We start from the raw sequence: 23,873 nt of genomic DNA on the forward strand, positions 1-23,873 counted from the left end.
AAACATAACGATATAAATATAAAGAAGATGTAGTACACACACACACACACACACACACACACACACAAAATGGAATACTATGCAACCATCAAAAAGTTGAAATTTTGCCATTTGCAGCAACATGGATGGACTTGGAGGGTATTATGCTAAGTGAAATAACTCAGACAAAGACAAATACTATATGATATCACTTATATGTGGAATCTAAAAAATACAACTAGTGAATATAAGAGAAAAGAAGCAGACTCACAGATATAGAGAGCAAACTAGTGGTTACCCGTGTGGAGCGGGAAGAGGGAAGGGGCAAAATAGTGGTAGGGGATTAAGAGGTACAAACCATTAGGTATAAAATAAGTGAGGTACAAGGATATATTGCACAACGTAGGGAATATAGCCAATATTTATTATAACTATAAGTGGAGTATAATCTATAAAAATTATGAATCACAAATTATGGTACACCTGTAACTTACATAATATTGTATAGCAACTATACTTCAAATAAAAAATAAAAAAATAAACACAGCCTCCTGTGAGGAATGCCTTGATAGCCGATGCATGGTATAGAGGCCACGTATTAAGCTTGTTAAACCAGTAAACAGGAACATCTTTAGTTTTAGAAAATAAGCTTCAACAGACCTCTTCAGTGTTAAAGAAATAATATAGGAGTTGGGCATATGTGTCTTGGCCTGCTCATCCCATTTTGGAAACTCAGCATATAAAAGAAAATAAACCTTACCGTCCTTGAAATACTTCATAGGGACTGTGATTTCTCACTACAGGCCAAATGTCCGGATCCACTTAGGCTTCTCTTAAAACTCATCTCTTTATAAAAACAACAGATTGCCAGAAAAGGTCAACGGCCAACCAGGATACTGTAAGATGATTTATACGTAACCAAGGTCTTATGATGAACAACTGTTCATCATGTGTTATGACAAGAGACGTATACTATAAAGAGTGGCACAAACTCACATTCTCTCCAACAACTGGGACACCCTCAGCTTCTCCAGAAGCAGGATTATGAGAACCAAGAAGATGAAGATTCTGCTGCTGAGTCTTGTCTTTGGTCTGGTGTGTGCTGACCAGGAACCTCCATCTGAGGAAGCTCTCTCAAAGGTACCCAAGAGGAGCTGATCTGGGAGGAGGTCTTGGTTGTGCATGTGTGTGACAGACTCATGTTTACATGTCTGATCAGATTACATATATATATATCCCTTGGTCCATGTATCTACATGAGGATAAAACAACCCTTCTGTCTTTCAGCTCTTTATATTTTTTTCATCTTATTTGTCTGCAAATAGCAAGAAAAAATGATATGCTATCATTTAGATAGCGATGAATTGGCATCAACTTTAATGGCATTCTTTTAGCTATTTCAAGAAACTCTGAATTCTATCCTTTATGCTTGAGTAGGAATCACTATTTCATTTCATATTATTCTGCAAGGTAGGGGGTAGAACCCTACTTTGCTCAATAAGATTGAATTTCTTTGTCTTCTGAGGTAAAGCAGAAGCAAAGATTATGCTGGGTACTGGTGAGAAAACAGTAAAGAGATTGACTAACATTTCTTGTAGAAACTTTCCTTTTTAGATTACAGGAGAATGGCGCACCATTTACACAGCATCCGATGACGTGGACAAGACACATGAAAATGGCCCATTAAGGGGTCATATCCATAGGACTGAATGCAGCAACAACTGCGAAACAACCCACATTACTTTTTATACCAAGTAAGTGGAATTTGCCTAAACGTCAAGCAACAAAACTATTGACTTTTCTTTTTTTTCTACCAAATATTTTTTATTTTTATTTATTTTTTGGATGGGAAGAAATATTTTTTTAACATCTTTATTGGATTATAATTGCTTCACAATGTTGTATTAGTTTCCGCTGTACAACAAAGTGAATCAGATGTATGTACACATATATCCCCATATCCCCTCCCTCTTGTGTCTCCCTCCCCCCCTCCCTATCCCACCCCTCTAGGTCGTCACAAAGCACCGAGCTGATCATGAGGTCCAAGCTCAAATTTGCAGTGAAAGGTCTCTGGATGATGCTGTCGAATTTGAGCCTGTCAATTCTATTCATAGAAGAGCATTTTTGGTTTGGTGTCATATCCTTAGAGCTCATCACAAACCCCCTCCCTGCACCTCTGCCTGTAGCCTCTTCTTAGAGGCCATACTGGTTGAGCAGCTCGGTTGGAATTATGTCATTAATAATTCAGATGAAGGCAGTAAGGAAAGACTTGTCCTGAATGCCTGAAAGTTATGGCAATAGCATTCCTATCCCTAGGATCTGTGTGTTTGATTCTTCAGGTTTTGCATATATTGGAAAGAGATTATATACAGTTGCTTTCATGGTATACTTCAGTGTGAAGGGTTATACACAGAAGATTATTCACCTGGCATCTTAGCGACAAGTTTCCATCAATAAATTAATACTTTCACGCAGTAAATGAACATTTATGGAATGTTTATTCTATTGGAGGCATTGTGTAAATGTGGGAATAAAAAATGACAAATTAAAAAATATGTCTCACCTTACAGTTCAAAACTGAATCAAGGTCACAGACATCCCGTGCAAAAAATAACAAAAAGACTCACTGATAAAGGTCATACTGAAGTATTGATAAGTGAACGATTGTGCCAGTCATGGGAGTAGGAAACGGTTTGCACGGGGTGGTGTGTGTGGCATTTATTCACTGAACACTAAATGAAAGTTTAAACCAAGAATCAGAGAAACAGAAGAAGTGTGCAGAGAGGCATCGCGAATTCAGGGGACGTTGGATTTTCAGTGCGGTCACGTCCTATGTGTATGAAGTGGATTCCAGAACACCAACTGGAAACAAAACTCAGACTTTGTTCTGGAGAGTTTCCTATATCAAAAGTATTAATTTTAGGGCTTCCCTGGTGGCGCAGTGGTTGAGAGTCCGCCTGCCGATGCGGGGGACGCGGGTTCGTGCCCCGGTCCGGGAGGATCCCACATGCCGCGGAGCGGCTGGGCCCGTGAGCCATGGCCGCTGGGCCTGCGCGTCCGGAGCCTGTGCTCCGCAACGGGAGAGGCCACGGCAGTGAGAGGCCCGAGTACCACAAAAAAAAAAAAAAAAAAAAAAAAAGTATTAATTTTATGTTTACTATGTAGGAAGTCAGCACGGATGTAGGTTTTAAAATAAGGGAATCATAAAATTCATTTTCTAAGTATTAGTCCTCCAGGAACTCACATGGTAGGGACTGTACTCAGTAAAATAATTTTGGAAAATTTGAGCAATGGAAGAAGTAGATATCGGGGTGACTGAAATCAACATTTTAAGAAAAATTTAGAGTATCAACAGTTTATTTTTCAAATTAAATGCTCAAGTTTGAATTTGTCCATCTGTAAAAATGGTGATGCCCTTAAACCAAAGGACAGACTAACATATAAGGTGGAGAAAAACAACTGTGAAAAAGAATTAATAATAATAAACGTGCCTGTGAGGTATAAGTTTGAGATGTGGTTAATGAATTTATACACAGCTGATCTGTGCATGGCGTGTAAATATATATTTCCATTTCTTTCTATGTCTGTGTGTGTCTGTGTCTATCTCTGTCTGTATGTCTATCATTCATTGATATTCTATTTGAAGCTTCTTACTTAAATAAGTACTACCTGAATTCACAGAAGTTGAACAACTTGCTTCAGGAGAGAGGTGACTTCAGAGTCTGTAGGAACACCAACATTTATGGCAGAGGGATAGACATGGTCTTTGGAATGGAGACAAAGGACAGAGTGGGACTGTTTAAAGGAATGGACCAGCAATCCTAAATGTGGGGCGTGGCTCTGTCCTCCCTCCCCGGATGGTACGTGGCCATGTCCGGAGATATTTCTGGTTTCACGTGGGAGCTGCTGGAATCTCCTGGGTAGACACCAGGGATACTGCTCCACACCCCACAGTGATCAGGACAGTCTCCCTTCCCCCAACAAAGAATTATCCTGCCAAAATGTCAATGGTGCTGTGGGTGAGGAACCCTGTAATAGAACAAATAAAGCACCAAGTAGTGCGGCTCAATTAAATGAGCCTAAGATTAAAAACATCTGTAATTTTTAGCAATTAAAATGCATTGTAACTATTGCAGTTCCTCAAGTGTTGAGGAATGGATGGGGAATCAGAAACGTCTTCTCTGTTTGTTTCTAAGGATTAATGGGATATGCCAAGAACACACAGCAATGGGAACAGGAAGAGAAAAAGATATTTACGGAACAGACTGTGAATGTGTGACCTTTTCAGATGGGTGCATCTTCTCAAAACCACAGAATGTGTTCAAATGTACAGTCTTAGCTCCATCCAAGACATCTAGACGTCTGGATCTGTAAACAATTTTTTCTACTAATTACAAATGCAACCCTGAAAAAGACATTTAATTTTCCAAGCACTCATTTTGTTACACAACGTCAGGATAAGGTCCAAGTTTGGAATGTTGCTACTGACAGTATCTGAGAAAAAGTCCCAGAGCATTGATTTCATATGTTCCTCAGGCATGCGGAAGTTTTTAAAGCTATTTAAAATTATACCATCTCTTTCAAAATTTTTTGTATCTTTTATTTGACCAACATGATCAAATATGCTCTAACTAAAAAAATTCTTAAATATTAAAAGTTCTGTATTAACATGTTTAAGAAGTATAACCTGATTAATTTAAATCCAAAAGATAAGTATGAGAATAGTTAAAATAACAGCAAAAATCTGAAACTAATTTTTACATAATTTAAAAGCAACGTGGGCATTGGGACAGACTTCTCTCTCTATAGTTTAAAATAACTGGAAATGATTATCAAATATCAATACTGTAATATTAAGTGATCAAATGTCTACATATTTGATTTTCCTGGAGAAAAATGTACAATGTAGCCTTCTAACCTTGGTCTGATGCGTATTTTTTCATTTTAAATGTGGATATGCAGCAACAGGATCTACTTAGGAATCATTACAGAGAATATATTTCCAACATTTTGCAATACCTTCATTTATACCTCTTTTATTACCTCTTATACTAGGAAATAACTGTGGTTATGTTATGCATAACTGTGTTACGCATTAACTTTTATTTTAATATGATTCATTTAAGTTTATAGAATTACTTTTTAACAATGGCTGTACTTGACAATTCGGTCACAAAATTCCTGAGAATGTAACACAATCATGTGTTCTTGTATGAGAGGGCTGCAGTCCACCACCAATCATATATCTACAAATTCTGCAATAAGCAACTTTGCTATTGTGCACAGACTGTTCAGTCTCAAGGACTGGAAATCTTTACCATCTTCAGAAGAAGGGTTGTGGAAGAAGCTTGCCTACTTCAGTAGCTCTCATAACTCATTATTGACCAGGGGGTTTTTGCATAAACTAACGCCTGTGGCCAGCGATTTGTTATGTAAATAAATACTGAAACGTCTCCGGCCCATCACATTCGGGGTAACAAAAGGCATATTAATACATCTCTGGTCAAAAGTGCGTTAACTGGTTCTAACAACACACTATGAGAAATATCGGTGAGACAGAGATCATCGTTGAAGGAAAGACTGACCACAGTGTGTGAAAAATAAAGCATGTCAATTTGAAAATGAAAAAAGTTAACTGTATTGAGGTTTGAATTTTTTTTTCTATCACTGTCTCGGGTAGAAATTATTTCCAACTGATTATTGTATCAAAGAACATGCTGGTAATCTGTGCTGAAAGCATCGATGAAAACAAGACCACACACCTGACTGAAGTAGTCAGTACATATTGTAGCTTATTCTACGCAAACTAAATATGTTCATATTATCTGTATTTTTATATTAAGGACAGAAGTGCATATATACCTTATTTTGTATTAAGTACGCTGGAGCAGAAAGGTGCTCACACATGGGAATTCAGACTTCATGCTGGCTGAGTCAGGGATGCTGAAAGGTTGTCTACTAAAAAAATGAAATGCATCCACTAGGGATTCTATCAAGTGGCTTCTTAAAATATGATACACACTTATTCTGGAGATCCGATAAAATATTCCAGGATGGTCCATGAGTTTCTTGCCAAATATCACACACTGGAGTAGCCAGGTCCTGACACCTAAGTGAGCCAAGATTTAAACTTTGCGTTCAGCAGAGTCACCAGTTTCCAGGCATCACTGCCTTCCTCTCAACCACAAATGCTTTATTTTTGTCACAACCGTCAAAATAATGGTTGAGACTTGAACCCAATGTTCTGCAAATAACCACGGAATCATACTGAATCCTTCAGATGCAATGTTCTCAGTCAACTCAATCATTCCGCCCTCTGGCCAACCACACGGGGCCACTGATAGATCCCTTTCAGCCTTTCCGATATTATATCCTCACTGGAGGCGCATGGGGGTTGAAGCTTGTCTTGGACAATGACGAAGCGTGAGTTTTCTCCCCGATTAGCATGTGTGATGGGGTCAGTATGCTTTGCTGAAAACTCCACAGCATTTTTTTTTCTCATTCACTTGATCAGCGTTCAGGAAAGCCAGGAAACAAATTCTAGAATGTAGACAAAACTCAAAAGGAACAGAGTTTGGAGGAATTCTGAGCTCTCAGGCCCTGCCATTATGTTCTCTGATGTACCTTTAGAGACTGTATCCAATGTGGGGCTTCTTTAGCTCACAGGTGAGTGGTCTGTAATTTTCTCAGTAGTTGTAAGAACAGGAAAGTGATAAAATGTTCAATATTTGGACACTACCACATGGTACCATCTGAAGACCTGATGCACCTCCCTTGAAAAATTACCTGGTGAGGAGCATGGAGGGGCCGGGGATGCGGTGGTGGTGATGGTGAGATTTATTAGACAGTATTAGACAGTTATGACCCAGGTCATACTTTATAAACTATGGAGGGTTCTAACGGACATCTCTTCTGCCTTATTTGCTATGGAATCCCGCCAAAGGAAGTAGTCTCAGTGAAGAAGAATTCAACAAGTTCGAGGAACTGACCAAGGACAAACGTGTCCCAACGGAAAACACAGAAGATGTCATTGCAACAGGTAAAGTCCCAGAGGCCAACGTGTGTCCGAGATGAAAACACACCACTGGGATACTCGATTCAAATTGCCTATTCTCACAGTCGTCTTTTATAAAGTCTGTTATGAAATGATCCTTTGAAATAGAGGAACTTCAATGATCATTTCCCCCCCATTCATGCTCTTTCACAGACAACTGTCCTAACTAAGAACTGAGAACATCAGTTGGGTGGGTAGAAACATGATACATACACCTCCCGAGTTTCTTAGTAGGTTAAGGCTTTTTTCCTGGGGCTTACTGCTTTAAGAATGGGATACACACACAATGGAATATTACTCAGCCATAAAAAGAATGAAATCATGCCATTTGCAGCAACATGGATGGACGCAGACATTACCATACTAAGTGAAGTAAGTCATATAGAGAAAGGCAAATATCATATGATATCACTTCTATGTGGAATCTAAAAAAAGAGCTCAAATGAACTTACCTAGAAAACAGAAACAGACTCACAGACACCGAAAACAAACTTATGGTTACCAAAGGGAAAAGGGGGCGGGAGGGATAAATTAGGAGTTTGGGATTAACCGATACACACTACTATATATAAAATACATAAACAACAAGGACCTACTGTAGAGCACAGAGAACTCTACTCCATATCTTGTAATAACCTATAATGGACAAGAATCTAAAAAAGTATACATTTGTATTCATATATGTATCACTGAATCACTTTGCTGTACATCTGAAACCAACACAACATTGTAAATCAACTGTATTTCCATAAAAATTAATTAAAAAAAAAGAATGGCATAACAAAACAGTCCAACTTGCAAGGTGGCAAAGGCCAGGACTTCGATAAGTGTTTGGATTTAAATATTCAAAAGAATCACACTGATCTAGACTCTACAGTGGGATGCTTTGAAGACAAAGGGGGGGAAATTTTGCGAAGCACTAAACTGTGAAATATGATTAACCTAGTGAATCCCAGTGTGAACGAATCATCTTGCAGCCACAACATGCTTTATAATTATAAATAAGATTTAGAGAAGCTGTAAGCATTTCAGACTTACACCGTATGTAATTTTCTGTCTTGGAGCCGTGAACACGTAACTTAGAAGCTCTCAGCATAAGACCCAATACAGGATCACTCACAACTAATTGCATCTGGTGGAAGCGTTCTCTCCAACCCCACACAGGCACATACATAGACGGAGCTCTGTGAAATGAGTCCCGTCGGAGAATTTTTCCACTGTTTCCCCCAGCAATCGCTTGTATTTTTTTCTTTCATACTCTAGCCAATATCATATTAAACATAATCAGCTCAACTACATTTTTAATTTTTTTCATGTTTGTAGAAGACAATGACCTAAGGCTATAAGCAGCATTAGCGTCGCTAATGCATCAGAATTACCCATATGAAGATAAAAACGGCCTTTCCCTTCACATCATGATTTCTCCTTTCCCAGGAAGTCATGATCCTGGACTCACGGCTTTCCTTCTATGAATCGCCTATGCCCTTGTTGATGTTACTGGATTCCTAAACGGTTAAATACATCGATCAATATACCTATGAAGAAAGGGAGCATACTTGCAATGCACAGAAAACTTGCACGCAGCTCGGCAGAAAACCGAGTAAGCAAAGAACCAGGAGATAATTCTGTTTAGGATGTGTAGCGTAAATCCTGGAAGTGTCTTGGTGAGAAGAGAAAATACATCACAGATGCTGCTTTTATAATGTGATATAAATCTCCCACCAGATGTCGCTTGAGAGGCGGGACTGGTTAGTCAGACTACTTCAAAAAAGAGCCTGTGCTTTCCTCACTAGAACCAGAAAACACCTCAATGATTACGGGGTTGAGCTGCATTCCTGTGCTATGGGGGTGTGCGTGGCCCTAAGGATTCGGCAGGATGCAGTATAATATGACCGACACTGTAATTTAGAGGAAGCACCAGCTGATACCCTCTCACCACACCTCACATGCTTATAGCTCTGTCCCGAAATGAGGTAACTTCATTTTTTCCTTAGAGTGTGATGATTAGTCATCAAAGACGAGAAAGAAGCTAAAATCTGAGGAGGTTAAGCCATAGGGAGAGCGTCTAGTTAAGATGCAAAGCAAAGCCCTTGCACATGTGATGCACAAAGCCCGATTATGATTAGATTATGATTAGTCCAATACTCTACAGAACCCGTTATGATCAGGGGACCACAGTACCAGGATACCTACATACAGTCAGGGTCGCTTCTTAGGTAGACAGAATTCCCAGTGACCTACTAGCAATGAACAAAATGCTTAGCATGTAGGAGATCATCATTTTCTTAACCGAAATCCACCAATGGATTTCCACCAATCCACCCGTGGGCTACATGAGCAGCTTCAGGTGACAAAAGCCCGAAGGCTGGTACAGGACTTCTGGAAGACTGAATGAGGAGCCCATAGAATTCTCTCCTCCAACGAGATAACTGTGAAACTCACAAAACTATGACCTTATCACAGACAACTATGTTAGGGTTCTGGAAATTAGTTAAGGGTGTACAACAAATACAAAAAATATTTACTCAAGAAAAAGTACTGAATGTTGGTTAAAAAGAACAGGGTCTGTGGCGTCTGACTCAGGGCTGCTGCTGTCCCACCTTCTCTCCAAAGACCAGCAGCCTTGCTGCTGATGGAGTGCGCTGACTGATTTGCAGCTGTGCATAAGAATCCTGTATCAGGGGTGTTTTCAAAATCAACAGCAATTGATTGGTGGGAAATGATGGGAAAAAGAGCCTCATGGCTACCCCAAATCATCAGAGTGCTGGACCGGGCAAGAGACTAGGTGAAAAACGTTAAGGGAAATGGGAAAGATGAGACAGTCCTGGACCACTCTGGAAACCTCTGGCATGTTCCCGGGGATTTGGAAGGCTGTATGCACATGCAGGGCTGCAGCAGCGCCAGGAAAGACACAATAGGGCGTTGGTTACCTACTTGCCCAGCGCTCCCTGTAAACCGCGTGCACTTTGAACGCATGTTGCAACCCACACGCAGGTCTCCTAGGGCAAGATGTTTATGCCTTGTTGACTCAAGTTGTTTAAAGAAAACGGAACAATCAGTGGTTGACGACTAAGCTAGGCTGACTCAGGGCTAACCCCTAAGAAGCCAGCCTTAAAAATAAAAACAAGAATTTAAAAGAAAGGGGTGGGGGAACTCCCTGGTGGTCCAGTGGTTAGGACTCAGCGCCTTCAATGCTTTGGCCCGGGTTCAATCCCTGGTCGGGGAACAAAGATCCTGCAAACCATCTGGCACAGCCAAAAAGAGAAAACAAAAAAGAAAAGAAAAGAAAAGAAAACAAACTGAGCAGAGACATCAGTGGCTTCACACTGCAGGGAAGAGAGACTCTATAAAATTATTACAGGCAGGTCACTAAAAAAAAAAAACAAAGTTTCCTGAGCCCCTCATTCAAAAAAATAACAACAGTAAAACAAAAAAATGGAAGCAACGGAAATCCCAGAGAAAGTCAGAATTCAAATTTGTTACTCTATAATGATCTAAAATGTCCAATTTTTCAACAAAAAATCTATTAGATATAAAAACAAAGAGGCAAGGATAGCCCATAAATAGAAAATAATCTAATGGAAAGGCCCAGATATTGTCCTAGGAGAAAAATACTTAAAATCAGCTATTACTAATATTTTCAAATAAGAAAAAAAAAAGACTTTTAAATAATGAGTATAATGACAGTAACACACCTCCAAAAAAGGCTTCTGATAAAGAGATCAAACTTCCTTTTAAAAAAAAAGAAACTGAAAATCTGGAGTTGAAAGTTATAAAATAAATGAAAAATTTACTAGCACGACTAAGCGGCAGATTTGACCTGAAAGAAGAATGAAATCAGTGAATCAGAAGCTAGGTCAGTAGTTATGATCATGCTGAGGAAGAATAAGAACAAAAAATGAGGAAAAATGAACAGAGCCTCACAGACTTATGGAATTCCATTAAGAATATCAGCATATATCTAATGGAGTCGCAGAAAGGAAAGAGAGAGAAAAAGCACAAATTTAATTAGAAAATGTATTGGGTGAACACTTCCCAAATTCAACGAGAAAACAAACAACAAAAAACTAATCTCTACTCCCAAATGCTCAAGAAACTCCAAGTAGAACAAACATAAGGACATTCACATCTAGATACATCATAGGAAATTTTCCAAAAGCCAAAGATAAAGGGAACATCTTGAAATTGGCACGAGAAAAATGACCCACCAAGTCAAGGAACCTCAAAATGACTGACAGCTTAGTGTTTATCGGATGTGATGGGGTCTGGAGAACAGTGGGATGGCATATTCAAAGTGCTAAAAGAGAAAAAAAGGCTACCCAGCAAAAACCCTGTATCCCACAGAACTATTCTTCAAACAAGGAGGCCAAATGAATGCCTTCAGAGATGAAGGCGTAGAGAATTGATGACTAGCATCCTTACCTCAGAAGGCAGACTAAAAGAAGTCTACAGCTGAGCATGAACAAATAAAGACATACAGACTAGTCATAAAGGTTTCTATATAGGTAAGTATAAGAGAGAGTAAGTATGTATTATACAGACCTGTATCCAGGAGGAAGTTAGTGTTATGTGTTGAAATATGTCCCCTCCCAAATTTCCTATGTTGAAGCCCTAATGCCCAATACACCAGAATGTGACCGTATTTGGAGATGCAGTCTTTAAAGAGGTCATTAGGTATAATGAGGCCATTGGATGGGTCCTACTCCAATCTGATGGTGTCCTTATAAGAGGAGGAAATTTGGATACACAAAGAGACACCAGGGATTCATGAGGACAGAGGAGAGGCCATGTAAGGACAGAGAGAGAAGGTCGAGCCAAAGAGAGACGCCTCGGAGGAAACCAGCCCTGCCAACACCTGGATCTTGGACTTAGAGCTTCCAGGACAGTGAGAAAATACTTTGTCATTTAAGTTGCCCAGTTGGTGGTAACTGTTATGGCAGCCCTAGCAAACTCATTCAATTTCCTATAATCATCTCAATACATAAAGAAAAAGTAACTGGCAAAATTTAATATATTAATCATAAAAATTATTGGGAGGGCTTCCCTGGTGGCGCAGTGGTTGAGAGTCCGCCTCCCGATGCAGGGGACACGGGTTCATGCCCCAGTCCGGGAAGATCTCACATGCCGCGGAGCGGCTGGGCCCATGAGCCATGGCCACTGAGCCTGCGCATCTGGAGCCTGTGCTCCCCAACGGGAGAGGCCACAACAGTGAGAGACCCACGTACCGCAAAAAAAAAAAATTTCTCATAACTATAGATGCAAATACCCTCAGCATAATAATTACAAAAATTATATATCTGTGTGTATATATGTGTATTGATAGATAGATTTATACATCATGACCAAAGGGGATGTATTTCAGGTATGCGAGGGTGATTAACATCCAAAATTCAATCAAAATAGCCCATCACATCAGCAGGCAGAAGAAAATCATATAATCATATCACTGATGCAGAAAAAAAGGACTTGAAAGAAAGTAAAAATTCATGAAAAAAAACCAGTAAACTATTAACAGAGGGGGAATTTTCAACTTGATAGTAACCATCTTTAAAATGTCTACATCTAACATCATATTCAATATTGAGAAAGTGCATGATTTTAGCCTAAGATCAGGAACAGGGCAAGGGTGTCCTATTCAACATCGTGCTAGAAACCTACCTAGAACAATATAATAAATCAAGGAAATAAAATGTTTACAATTTGAAAAGAAAGAAAGAAAGCTGTCCCTGTGTGCAGATGACATCACTGTTTAACTAGAAAATCCCAAAGACTTGACAAAATATTTGTAGAACGAATAAAGGACTGCAGTCAGGTTGCAGGATATAAAATCCACATAAACAGCTCCCACGTGTGGGTGGGTCAGCTAACTGAAGGCTGGAGTGGGAAATTTGAACCCAGCAGAACAAGCTACCATTCACGAATGCATCCAGCTCATTACAAACGCTGTCATCTTACAGCAAGAATTAAGACAGTGTCTGCAACCTGAACATGTGGCTCTGCCCATGAACCAGAACCAGACGATGCGCTGTCTGGTGAGGCCCCCCTTTCTGGATCACAGACCTCTCCGCCTGTGTCCTCACATGGGGGAGGGGCTGGGGGCTCTCTGGGGGCTCATTTTAAGGGCACTAATCCCACTTATGGGGGGCACCCTCATGACTTCATCACCTCCCAAAGGCCCCCAACAGCATCACACTGGACTTGAGGATCCGACATGAGTTTTGGGGGGACGCAGACATTCAGACCATAGCAGAATGACCCCAGGAACCCAGCTACAGGTTTTGTGCTGATGACAGGCCCGGGGCTCAGACCTCACTCAAGGGAGGAAGCGGGGTGAAGACTCTGATCAGTTAGCGAGGGTGGTCTGATGTTGAGCCTGGGGAGCTGTCGTTCAACTGACTCAGCAGGAATCTTGCTAAAATCGGAAAACGAAAAGACAGACGCTGCAGCCCAGAGTCAGCGCCTGGAGCCCGACTAGAGTTTGGTCCGGGAGAGACTCTGACCCTCCTCTGCTCCAGCCCACTTGTCACACTGGTACAGGCTGTCCCTTCTCCACAGTGCTGGGCGGAGCGGGGGGGGGGGGGGGGGCTCAGTGATCCTGGACACCCATTCCTGCCCCCAGAACTCCACAGGATCCCCTCGCGGGCGTGAGACAGGCAGACTTCGCAGAGATCTTGGGTTCACGTCTGTCACAATCACGCCATCACAATAACGCGAGTCACACGAATTGTTTGCCGTCCTAGTGCCTACAGAGGTTGCTGACACTATGCTTCAGTCTGTTATGGGTATAGACTGATGCCCAAACAATGTACACACCTTAATACTTTATTGCTAAAACTTGCGAACCAGCACCTGAACTTTCTGCAACTCAGAGTAGTGAGACCACTCATCACAGATCAAATAATGAAAGTCTGAAATATTCCAAGAATGACTGCCAGGTGAGAAAGTAAGGCAATGCCGTGGGAAAATGGGCACCAGAATTGCTCGACGCGTCGATCTGTGAAAAATGCAGTATCTGCAAAGCACAATACCGAGGTCACCCTCAACAAGCACTGACCAGGGGCTGCGCGCCCACCTGCCCAGCAGTGAGCACCAGGTCAGGTCAGGTCCAGCCGTCCTGACCCTAGAGCCTGGGGCCACCTTCCTCCTCAGCTGTCCCGGGACACTGCAGAGAACCCTATGCTCTGGGAGGATGGGGTCTACTTCTCTTCCTGGAAAAAAAAAAATTGTTTCCCCAAAGGAGGCTTTCCTGGGGTGAGACCTCCCTGCCCCCGCCTTTCCACCTCTGGCTCGGGGGTCAGGAAACAAGGCACCGGGATCGGCCAGGAGGTGACAACGCAGAGCCCTGGACAGAGTCTGAGTGTCAGATGTGTCACCTGCATTTTCATTAGGATTAAGAAAAACAGGCTCCTTTGTGTTCCCTGCTGGATCCTAACTTTACACCTCACTGGCACTGGTTTATTCTGATGTGATAACATCAGAGGCTGTACATCAAGTATTTCAGCCCATTTTTCTTCCCGTTTACAAAATAAATCTAGTTGCAAAGTTGTACTATAACTGAAGGGTCTATATTCAGGCCTTTTTGCTCTGGAGCCTAAAGGGTAGTGTGGCCATGCAGTGTTAAGAAAAAGGAAGGAAGGAAGGAAGGAAGGGAGGAAGGGAGGAGGAAGGGAGGAAGGGAGGAAGGGAGGGAGGGAGGGAGGGAGGGAGAGAGGAGGGGGAAAAAACAATCCTTTCCTTTCCTATAGATTCATGACTCAAAGTCACCCAGTTTTGGAAGATGCAGCCTAAAGGGAATCACAAGAGGAAGGTGATTTACCATCTCCTATTCTGTAGGGGCTTCGCTTCCAAGCGGTCACAGCAATGAAATCTAAGGGTCCTCGCTGCGGTCACCAAAAACCTCAGTCCCCAGTAGCCTGTTCTTAACAACACAACCAGATATAAGGATCAGGGACAAATGAGACCAAAACAAGACCAAAAAGCAGAGCCTGGCCTCTCCCCCGGCAACGAGGACCTCAGCAGCTGAAACCTTTTCTCTCAACTCCAAAACCCCGCCCGCTGGGCCGCCAGCCACGACCTGCATAGAACTGCAAAACAATCTAGAGCCAGGTGCGTTGGTGTAACAAGAATACTCACCCGAAGGCGTCTTCCTACACAAACCCGAAAGCCGCTTCTTCCTGGGAGACCAAGGCGAGCTCTGGCGGTCGGTGGCCCGTGAAGGGATCCGGGGCCGGTGATGGAACCAAGGGACCCGCGGCCACTGCTGCTCACGCAGCAGCTCTCAGTGCCCCCCGGGGGCCACGACCCTCGGGCAAAGGTCCCTCTGGATTCCCTCCCGCTGGCTTCCCAATGGGTCACCAAACCAAGTTTGTTTGGCCCGACACACAGCAAGCAGAGATGCTGCGCGTGGAAGCGAGGAGAGGGTCCCTTCGGGAGGCACCAGGCGAGGAGCGGGGAGGACAGGCATCCAGTGCGCCTGCGGGAAGGCTGGCCCAGAGGTTGATGGGTCAGGACGCCGCCGCGGCGTGGCGTGAGCGCGGGCGGCGCACGCAGGGCGGGCACACGTGACGGGGGTCAGGCGCGGGAAGGGCCCTCCTGCGCAGGCGGGACGAGGCTCCAGGCCCGGCACGTTCACGAGGCTCCGGCGGACATGCGCGCAGGCCCAGGGGCGGGGCCCTCGGTCCCATCCAGTCTCGCCCAACTAGTCGCGGCTGAGACTAAGGAGTTCCCGGAAAGGAGCTCCTGCAAACTGCGCCCTGTTGAGGTTCCGTGACTTTGATTAAAGAAGGAGGTTTTTAAAGCCAAAATAAATAAATACATAAAATAAAGACTTATTAGTCCGCAGTGTGGATGGACGGCATTTTGTTTATCCGTTCATCCTTTGATGGGCTTTGGGGTTGTTTTAACCTTTTAGATACTGTAACCGGTGCCGCTGTGAAGGGTCGTGTCCAAGTACCTGTCTCAACACCTGTTTCAATTCCCTTGGATGTGTGCACAGGAGTGGGATTGGCTGCCATGGGTCTGGAAGGGGGAAATTTCGAGAATGCTTAATGTGACTTTTCTGGGGGAGAATGATGAAATGCCTTGGAACTTGAGGGAGGTGATAGGTGTAGAACATTGTGAATGTACAAAAAGGCACTGAATTTTACACATTAAAGTGATTAAAATTATGAAAAATAAATCCTTAAACAAGGTGTTATGTCTGGTTGCTGCTCCTAAATTAGACAAAACTTTTTTTTTTTTTTTTTGCGGTACACGGGCCTCTCACTGTTGTGGCCTCTCCCGTTGCGGAGCACAGGCTCCGGACGCGCAGGCTCAGCGGCCATGGCTCACGGGCCCAGCCGCTCCACGGCATGTAGGATCTTCCCAGACCGGGGCACGAACCCGTGTCCCCTACATCGGCAGGCGGACTCGCAACCACTGCGCCACCAGGGAAGCCCAAAACTCTTCATTTTAATAGGGGTTTAAGATCTAGTATAATATCTAGGCCAAAGATGATCAACAAATCCTGCGGGAAATATTGGGTGTATTTTCTATGCTCCAAACCATGGCATTGGTTTATGCTATTTATAGATGCTGTGTAACAGTGTAGGTATTTTATTTCGTGTACCAAGTTCACTGAGACTGGCTCTGAGAAGAGTTTGCCAATAGAGGCACTTGGAAAGACAGCTCATGTGTCCCTTCCTCAGTGTTTCTCCTTATAGAGCCTACAGGGTTCTTAAAAGGGAGGCTGCTCAGCTGTCAGGCCCTGCGGGTGAGGAGGTAAACCAGTTCAGCCACTTTGGCAAATTCCTTCCTTCTTCTGTTAAATATCTAAGTGCATCTCTTAACTCAGCAGTTGCCCTCCTAGGTATTTACCCAAGATGATTCAAGCCACGTCCACAAACACACTTGTTCTTGAATGCCAGCTGCGGCCTCATCCGCAACAGCCCCAAACTGGAAATATCCCCAGATGCCCAACATACGGAGGATGGATAAAAAAGTGATGGTCTATTTGCACAATGGCGTTCTACTAAGCAATGAAATAGAGCAACCTACCCACAACTTCCTAAGACCCCTCGGAAAGAGAGTCTGTGCAGCAAAAGATGCCATGCGCTGCTATTAGAATACATGGAGCTGAGTCTCCCTTTTTAAATCCAAAATGTCAATTTCTGCCTTCTAATTTATCAGAGTGTTGAATTTATTTATTTATTTATTTATTTATTTATTTGACGGTACACAGGCCTCTCACTGCTGTGGCCTCTCCCTTTGCTGATAACAGGCTCCGGACGCGCAGGCTCAGCGGCCGTGGCTCACGGGCCCAGCCGCTCCGCGGCATGTGGGATCTTCCCGGACCTGGGCACGAACCCGCGTCCCCTGCATCGGCTCAACCGGACGCTCAACCACTGCGCCACCAGGGAAGCCCAAGTTCATTTATTTTTAACGAAGTTAATTGCATGGGTGGGTTTGAGTCTGGCGTTTTTCAGGTTTCTATTTGCCTGTTGATTCAGTTCTTCTGTCTCTTGGACTTCATTACCCTGTAGACACCAACCTCACCTGTATCACGTTAGTCAAGTAATGTTTAAGGTTTTATTTTAATTTGTCTACTGTTGTTTATCTGTAGCTTTTAAAATGATGTTTGTGGTTGCAAATACATGTGTAATTTACCCAGTGTGTTCCCTTATTTCAAGAGACAATACCTGGCCAGACTTGGTGTGCTTTTGTTCATTCCTCAGTCACTTCAAAGAGTTGACTGTGTTTTGTTTACAGTTCTTATAGGTTGAATGAAACGTCTGATACAAGCTAAACTATCATCGCCACTTGAAAGATTGATTTCCCTTTAAAAAGCATTCAACGAGAGTCACTGAGAGGGAAAATGAAGACATGGTCATTTCTATGAACTGAGAAATCAATGATAAAATTCAACAGACATTTATGAATTTTTTTAAAACATGACTTTTAGCCAAGTAGTGATGGAAGAAACTTTCATTAATCTAATAAAGACTGTTGGCAAAAAATGTATTTTTTTAAATCACTGAAAAAGGATGGGGCCATATGCTATACATATGTATTGGAAAGGAAGATAAACACCCACATTTCTGCCTGAGGACAGACTACCCGTCCTTTCATGTTTAATCCAAATACTTTCTTCTTCTTTATTTTTTGGTTCTTCGTGATGTGTTCATCCTTTGTATTCTTTATCTCCCTTAAAATATTTTATAATATAATTTTCTAGTTTCTTTTGTAAATAGACTACACGTCCCTTGAGGTGAGTATGGTACTGCAGAATTCTTTGCTTAATAAAGTATTTCTCAGATAGAACAAATATTTCAAAACACATTATTTTGTGCAAGAAAAACAAGAACATTTTCAGTCATTAATTGGGGCAGAATAGAATTTGTCTTCTGTGTCACCTGTCATCACCATTGCTGCTGTCTCCTCATTAATCATATGGGGCTCCACCCCTGAATTCCCTTTTCTGAACCTATACCTATTGCCTGAACATCATTCTTTCAATTGCTCTGCTCTTAAAGTGGAAATCCGTAAGAACATTTTGAAATTTAGCATTCTGAACTATTTCATTGTTTGCTCCACATCAAATGCAAACTACTTAAAAAAATAAAATCCGGAGCTTCATTTAGGTGTCTATGTGCTATCTTATTCCCCACATATATTTTGCCAGTAAAGTCTATGGGAACATGTGTCTCTTGTACTCTCCATAACTCTGAGCTCTCAGTGAATTTGTTTGCACCCAACGAAAATGACATCAAGAGCTGATGAAGGATAGGAGGCAATAGGTCACAGGAGAAATGCAGCCAAAAACAACAACACTTACTGAAGACAATGAAGCTCTGCTGATTTAAGTAGATATGATTGGGTGGACAGACACTGATTCATGTGTTAATTATACAACCCCTTTTCCCTTGGGGTATAACGGTGATGGGAAGAGACACTATTCAAAGTATTTGCAACATAAATGGACTTCTTATTGAATGAAAGCAAGGTCTCTACAGTTGTTATTAAATATAATGATGACGGGCTTCCCTGGTGGCGCAGTGGTTGAGAGTCCGCCTGCCGATGCAGGGGACACAGGTTCGTGCCCCGGTCCGGGGAGATCCCACATGCCGCGGAGCGGCTGGGCCCATGAGCCATGGCCACTGAGCCTGTGCGTCCGGAGCCTGTGCTCCGCAATGGAAGAGGCCACAACAGTGAGAGGCCCGCATACCGCAAAAAAAAAAAAAAAAAAAATATATATATATATATATATATATATATATATATATATATAATGATGACAGGGACTTCCCTGGTGGCACAGTGGTTAAGAATCCGCCTGCCAATGCAGGGGACATGGGTTCGAGCCCTGGTCCAGGAAGATCCCACATGCTGGGGAGCAACTAAGCCCATGCGCCACAACTACTGAGCCTGCGCTCTAGAGCCTGCGAGCCACAGCTACTGAAGCCCTCGTGCCACAACTATTGAAGCCCGTGGGCCTAGAACCCGTGCTCCACCACAAGAGAAGCCACCGCAGTGAGAAGCCCGTGCACCGTAATGAGGAGCAGCCCCCCCTCACTGCAGCTAGAGAAAGCCGGTGTACAGAAACCAAGACCCGAGCCAGCCAAAAAGAAACTAATTAATTAATTAATTAAAAAAATATATATATAGAATGATAGATACAATGGTTATAAGAAGTTTGACCAGTGAGACAGGCCATTAAAATAGTTTTAAGAATTTTAAGTGAAACGGTTGCAGTTCGAATAATGGAAGCAACCTTAGGCACCAGGGAGGAAATATGAACCATTAAAAAAAAAGTTATCTTTAAAAATCATTTTCAAGGATCTTTCTCGAGTTGACAATATATCAAATCCTGGAGAAGAGGTATCTATTGCAACTGGATTGAGCTTATATCAATGTGGATCAATGAACTCTCCCAGGTTACAGGGAGTTAAGAAGCTGTCAGGAAGGATTAGTCAAAGACTAAATGGTACTTCCTGTTTTAATAAGAAACAAGTGAATTAACATCTCCTCACATGGTTACCGTGTATGCGCGCGCACATGCGCGCGCGCGCGCGTGTGTGTGTGTGTATGAGATAAGAACACCTAACATCTACGCTCTAAGCAAATGACAAGTATATGTGCAGTACTATTAATGATAGTCACCATGCTGTTCATTGCGTCTTTCTTTAAATCATAGAAGCTGTTCTGGTAATTATAACTTTAAACAAAACTAGGCATCATTTTAATTTATGTCAGTTAAAGCTTTGAAACCGAATATTTGTTTATGTTGAGGAGTCAGCAAGTCCCAGGCATTTCCTTAACGATTGTTTGTCAGAACCTGTCATGTTGTTTCATGTACTGTGGCTTGACAACATGGGAGCCTACAGAATGAGTGTTCATGCAAAGATGATGACAGTTCATACAACAGTCTTAAAAGGGCTCCACAGAAGTCTCTTTGTGATCTGGGGGTGGGGTGGGAGGGTCTCTCAGTCTTGGAAACAAAGGGTTGGTAAGAGAATGACCTTGGATCGGGGTCCAAGACTCAGCAAAAATAATGTCTTATTGTTTCAGATAGCCCATTGGGAAGATCAGTAGAAATATATGATACTGTAATTATCTATAAATGGATGAGCAATTCTATTTTCACACGTTTATGAACTGTGAACTGGTTATGCTTTTGACACCCATGTGTTGAAGGATAGTCTTTGCATGTCTCAGGAAATTCATATTATCTCCTTAGACATTTGTGCTGAAGAAATGTTTTCTGGTGTGAGGCGAAGTGACCCATTTTGAAGTCAAGCTCCAGGAGACATTAGCCCTCTACAACAAATGAAAGGCATTTAATTACAAACTCTCCCCTTTAAACGTGTTCTGCTGTCTATTAGCAAATGTCTCCTTTTAGCTTCACTTTTTTTTTTTTTTTAACCCCAGCCATTAACTGCTTGTCCAGTTGGAGAGCAGATGAGAGTCTGTCCAAATTCATTTGGCTGTCTCCTACAATTCAGGACCTTCTGTTAGGTGTTCTGTAGGTGGCCTACTGGGAAAGCACTTCGACAATGAAATTAATAAAAGCTCCAAGTCTATCATTCTTAGAGCAGCCACACTGAATCAGATGCCTTCAATGACCAGAATAAAAGAAATGGACAGGCTCTTTTTGTGATAATTTATTAGCTCCAGGGCGAACAATTTCTTTCCAGGGCCCTAAGAAAGAGAAAACCAACCAACCAACCAACCAACGAAGAGCTAAAAAGAGAGTACCTAATATTTCAAAGGTAAGCATTCTTGCTTTTTTTTTTTCGTGGAATCTAATTTTTAGTTATGTCTTAGTGTAGAAGCCATTCAGACATTATCTTTAAAGATGATCAAAAACAGAAGGAAACAAACATGTGTTAAACAAGCTTCGCTGAAACGTGAAAAGTTGGCTTTTACGAGTGCCCTTTGCCTCTCTTCTCCTCTTTGTGAGCGAGTGCCGTCTCTCATGGCAGCTTCAAGTGAGAAAAACCAAACTTGTCTTTTTAATTAAGTCTAAAATCTCCCTTTCCCTTCGCTTTCTTTCTAAAATAAATCGAGACAATAGGTGAAAAAAATCAAGGCCATACTGAGTGAGTCAACTGCCAACCGCAGAAGCCTAATAAGTCTTTGTGCTCACTTTCAGCTGACTGGTACCTATTTGCAAACGTCATACTTTCCAGGAGAACATCATGGTCTACAAACCCCCGCTTCCTGCAATGAAAAAGAAAGTGGTATGAGGGAAGTTATTTTTGGATGACTGTCGGAACATTTTCTGCTTAAACGGTTGAGTTAATAGTCTCCTATTTAAATGCTCATTTTTCTGATCATCTAAGTGAAATGTTGAGAACGTATGAGAATGGCTCTCTCCACCATTTGTGTGGCTGGTGACCACACGGAGGAAAATTAAAAGGAAAAAATGACGTGTGTCCGCAGATACGCAAAATACACAATGCGTACGTTCCTGTGTGGACATACATAGGTTATACACATAAGAATGTACATAAAACAACAACATACACAATGATATATATGATTACATACATATAAATGGGTGTCTGTACATATATACACATATATGTGTATATACACAAAGAAGCATACATACAACATATATGCACATATATACATCCCTGTCCAAAAGGGTAAGAATTATAGGGTATATATAGTTTTTCATGAGTTTTATGTACGCATGTAAAACAGATTTAACATTTAAGGGTTTTTCTGATAACGATTATTTAAACATGTACCAAGATCTTCTTTATTTATCACTTCTCTATTCAGTCATTCAAGAAACATGTATTTATCAAATACTCTAAAAAAAAAAATGCCGTTTTCAAGGACAGTACCACAAAAGTGTGGTTTCTATATAAATGTATAACAGTTCTTGCATGGAGTCATCTAATTTTAAAATAAATGTTAAAATCCTGGAATTAAAGAAAAATTAATATGTTAAATATGTCCGTAGTGAATTAAGACATACACTGCAATTCCAAATCCACAGAAAATTACTAAACTGAGCTTAGAGTGGGAAATGTCAAATTTTGGATTCACTTGAGAGTGGAGTGGCTTCAGATGTAACCATGAAGGGACATATTGGCTCCTGGTTATTGCAGATGAGAGAAACCATGTTTGATAACTCTCCTGCATCCTAGTGTGTTTTCAAAGACGCTAGCAGCTGGTTAAGAAGCATAAGCAGAATATATAAGAATTTGTTATCCTGTGATAAACCGTAATGGAAAAGAATAGGGAAAAGAATGTGTATATATATATGTACAACTGAATCGCATTGCTGTACAGCAGAAATTAACACAACATTGTAAATTAACTCTATCTGAGTAAAATGAATTTTTTAAAAAGAATCTATTATAAGTTAGAAAAATCTGGTTACATAGCTTAAGCTAGAACGTAGCCCAAACATGAGATTTGCTGTCCAAGCAGACTTCCAAAGTTTTCACCAATTTGAAATCATAGAGCATAACGGCCGTTTTAATTTTTTCTTCTGGGAATTAAATGTGTCCAGTAATAGACTCTCGTGTATGAACTGAGAAAAAGCAGAGGGAAGAATGCTAGCAGGACCAGACATGAGGAGATGTTGTCACTAGGTCAAAGGACAAGGGATGCAGTTTCCATGATGTTACTTATTTACATGCCATAAACGCTGCTAAAAGGTGACTAGAAGAACAGATACTATTAAAATTGTGTAGAGGGAGAGGGAAGGAAGGGTCACATATGCAAACAACATGTTCATCAACCACAGCAGGAAGGCATTACATTGTCCTTTTTGCTTTTAATGGTGATAAAACCGTATTAGTATTACTGAGACAAAGACCAGAAAAGCCATGTGATTATGGAAACGATTCCATTTAGTTAGCCAGGAGGTTGGTGCAGAATGAACCTTTGTAAATAAATCTTTGACTTTACTGCTTTTAGCCGTGCCCAAGTTTTTTTTTTTTCTTTTCTTTAAATCACCTTTACCAAAACTGAACTAATTGAGTTTTAAGAATTTTAGCAAAGAGAAGGAAAGGGAGAGAGAGAGGAACTCAAGACTGTCAAATGAATTGCTGTACTGCTTTATAAATAGTACCTTGTAAGGGACGGTGCAAAGGAAGTGACCAGAAAAGAACATAAAAATTGCAGTAAATTCTGATCCCAAAGACAGAGCACGGCCCCTATATCCTACTCTTGGCCAACCATGAATAATTAGATCATGTATCAAAAATTCTTAAAATCACATACAATAATGCAATAATCATGAATACGATTATGATTCATTTACTATAGTTAGGGAACGAAAGTGACCCAAGGATATGTGCGTATTGTATAAAAGAGTAAAACTGTGTATGGTTGGGTTTAA

The 23,873-nt window shown here is 41.6% G+C and overlaps 1 protein-coding gene across 1 annotated transcript in view; it reads left to right on the forward strand.

Moving 5' to 3' along the window:
- The first annotated feature begins 913 nt into the window (after positions 1–913).
- LOC125963098 (uncharacterized) overlaps positions 914–23,873 on the forward strand; it is a 34,019-nt gene continuing 11,059 nt past the window's right edge. The window contains exons 1-3 of the mRNA XM_049704937.1: positions 914–1,119; positions 1,594–1,733; positions 6,906–7,018. Coding sequence (XP_049560894.1) covers positions 1,024–1,119; positions 1,594–1,733; positions 6,906–7,018 — 349 coding nt within the window. The 5' untranslated portion in view covers positions 914–1,023. The remainder of the gene's footprint in view (positions 1,120–1,593; positions 1,734–6,905; positions 7,019–23,873) is intronic.

Source organism: Orcinus orca, chromosome X (assembly GCF_937001465.1).
Source record: "Orcinus orca chromosome X, mOrcOrc1.1, whole genome shotgun sequence".
In the NCBI taxonomy this organism is placed as follows: domain Eukaryota; kingdom Metazoa; phylum Chordata; class Mammalia; order Artiodactyla; family Delphinidae; genus Orcinus; species Orcinus orca.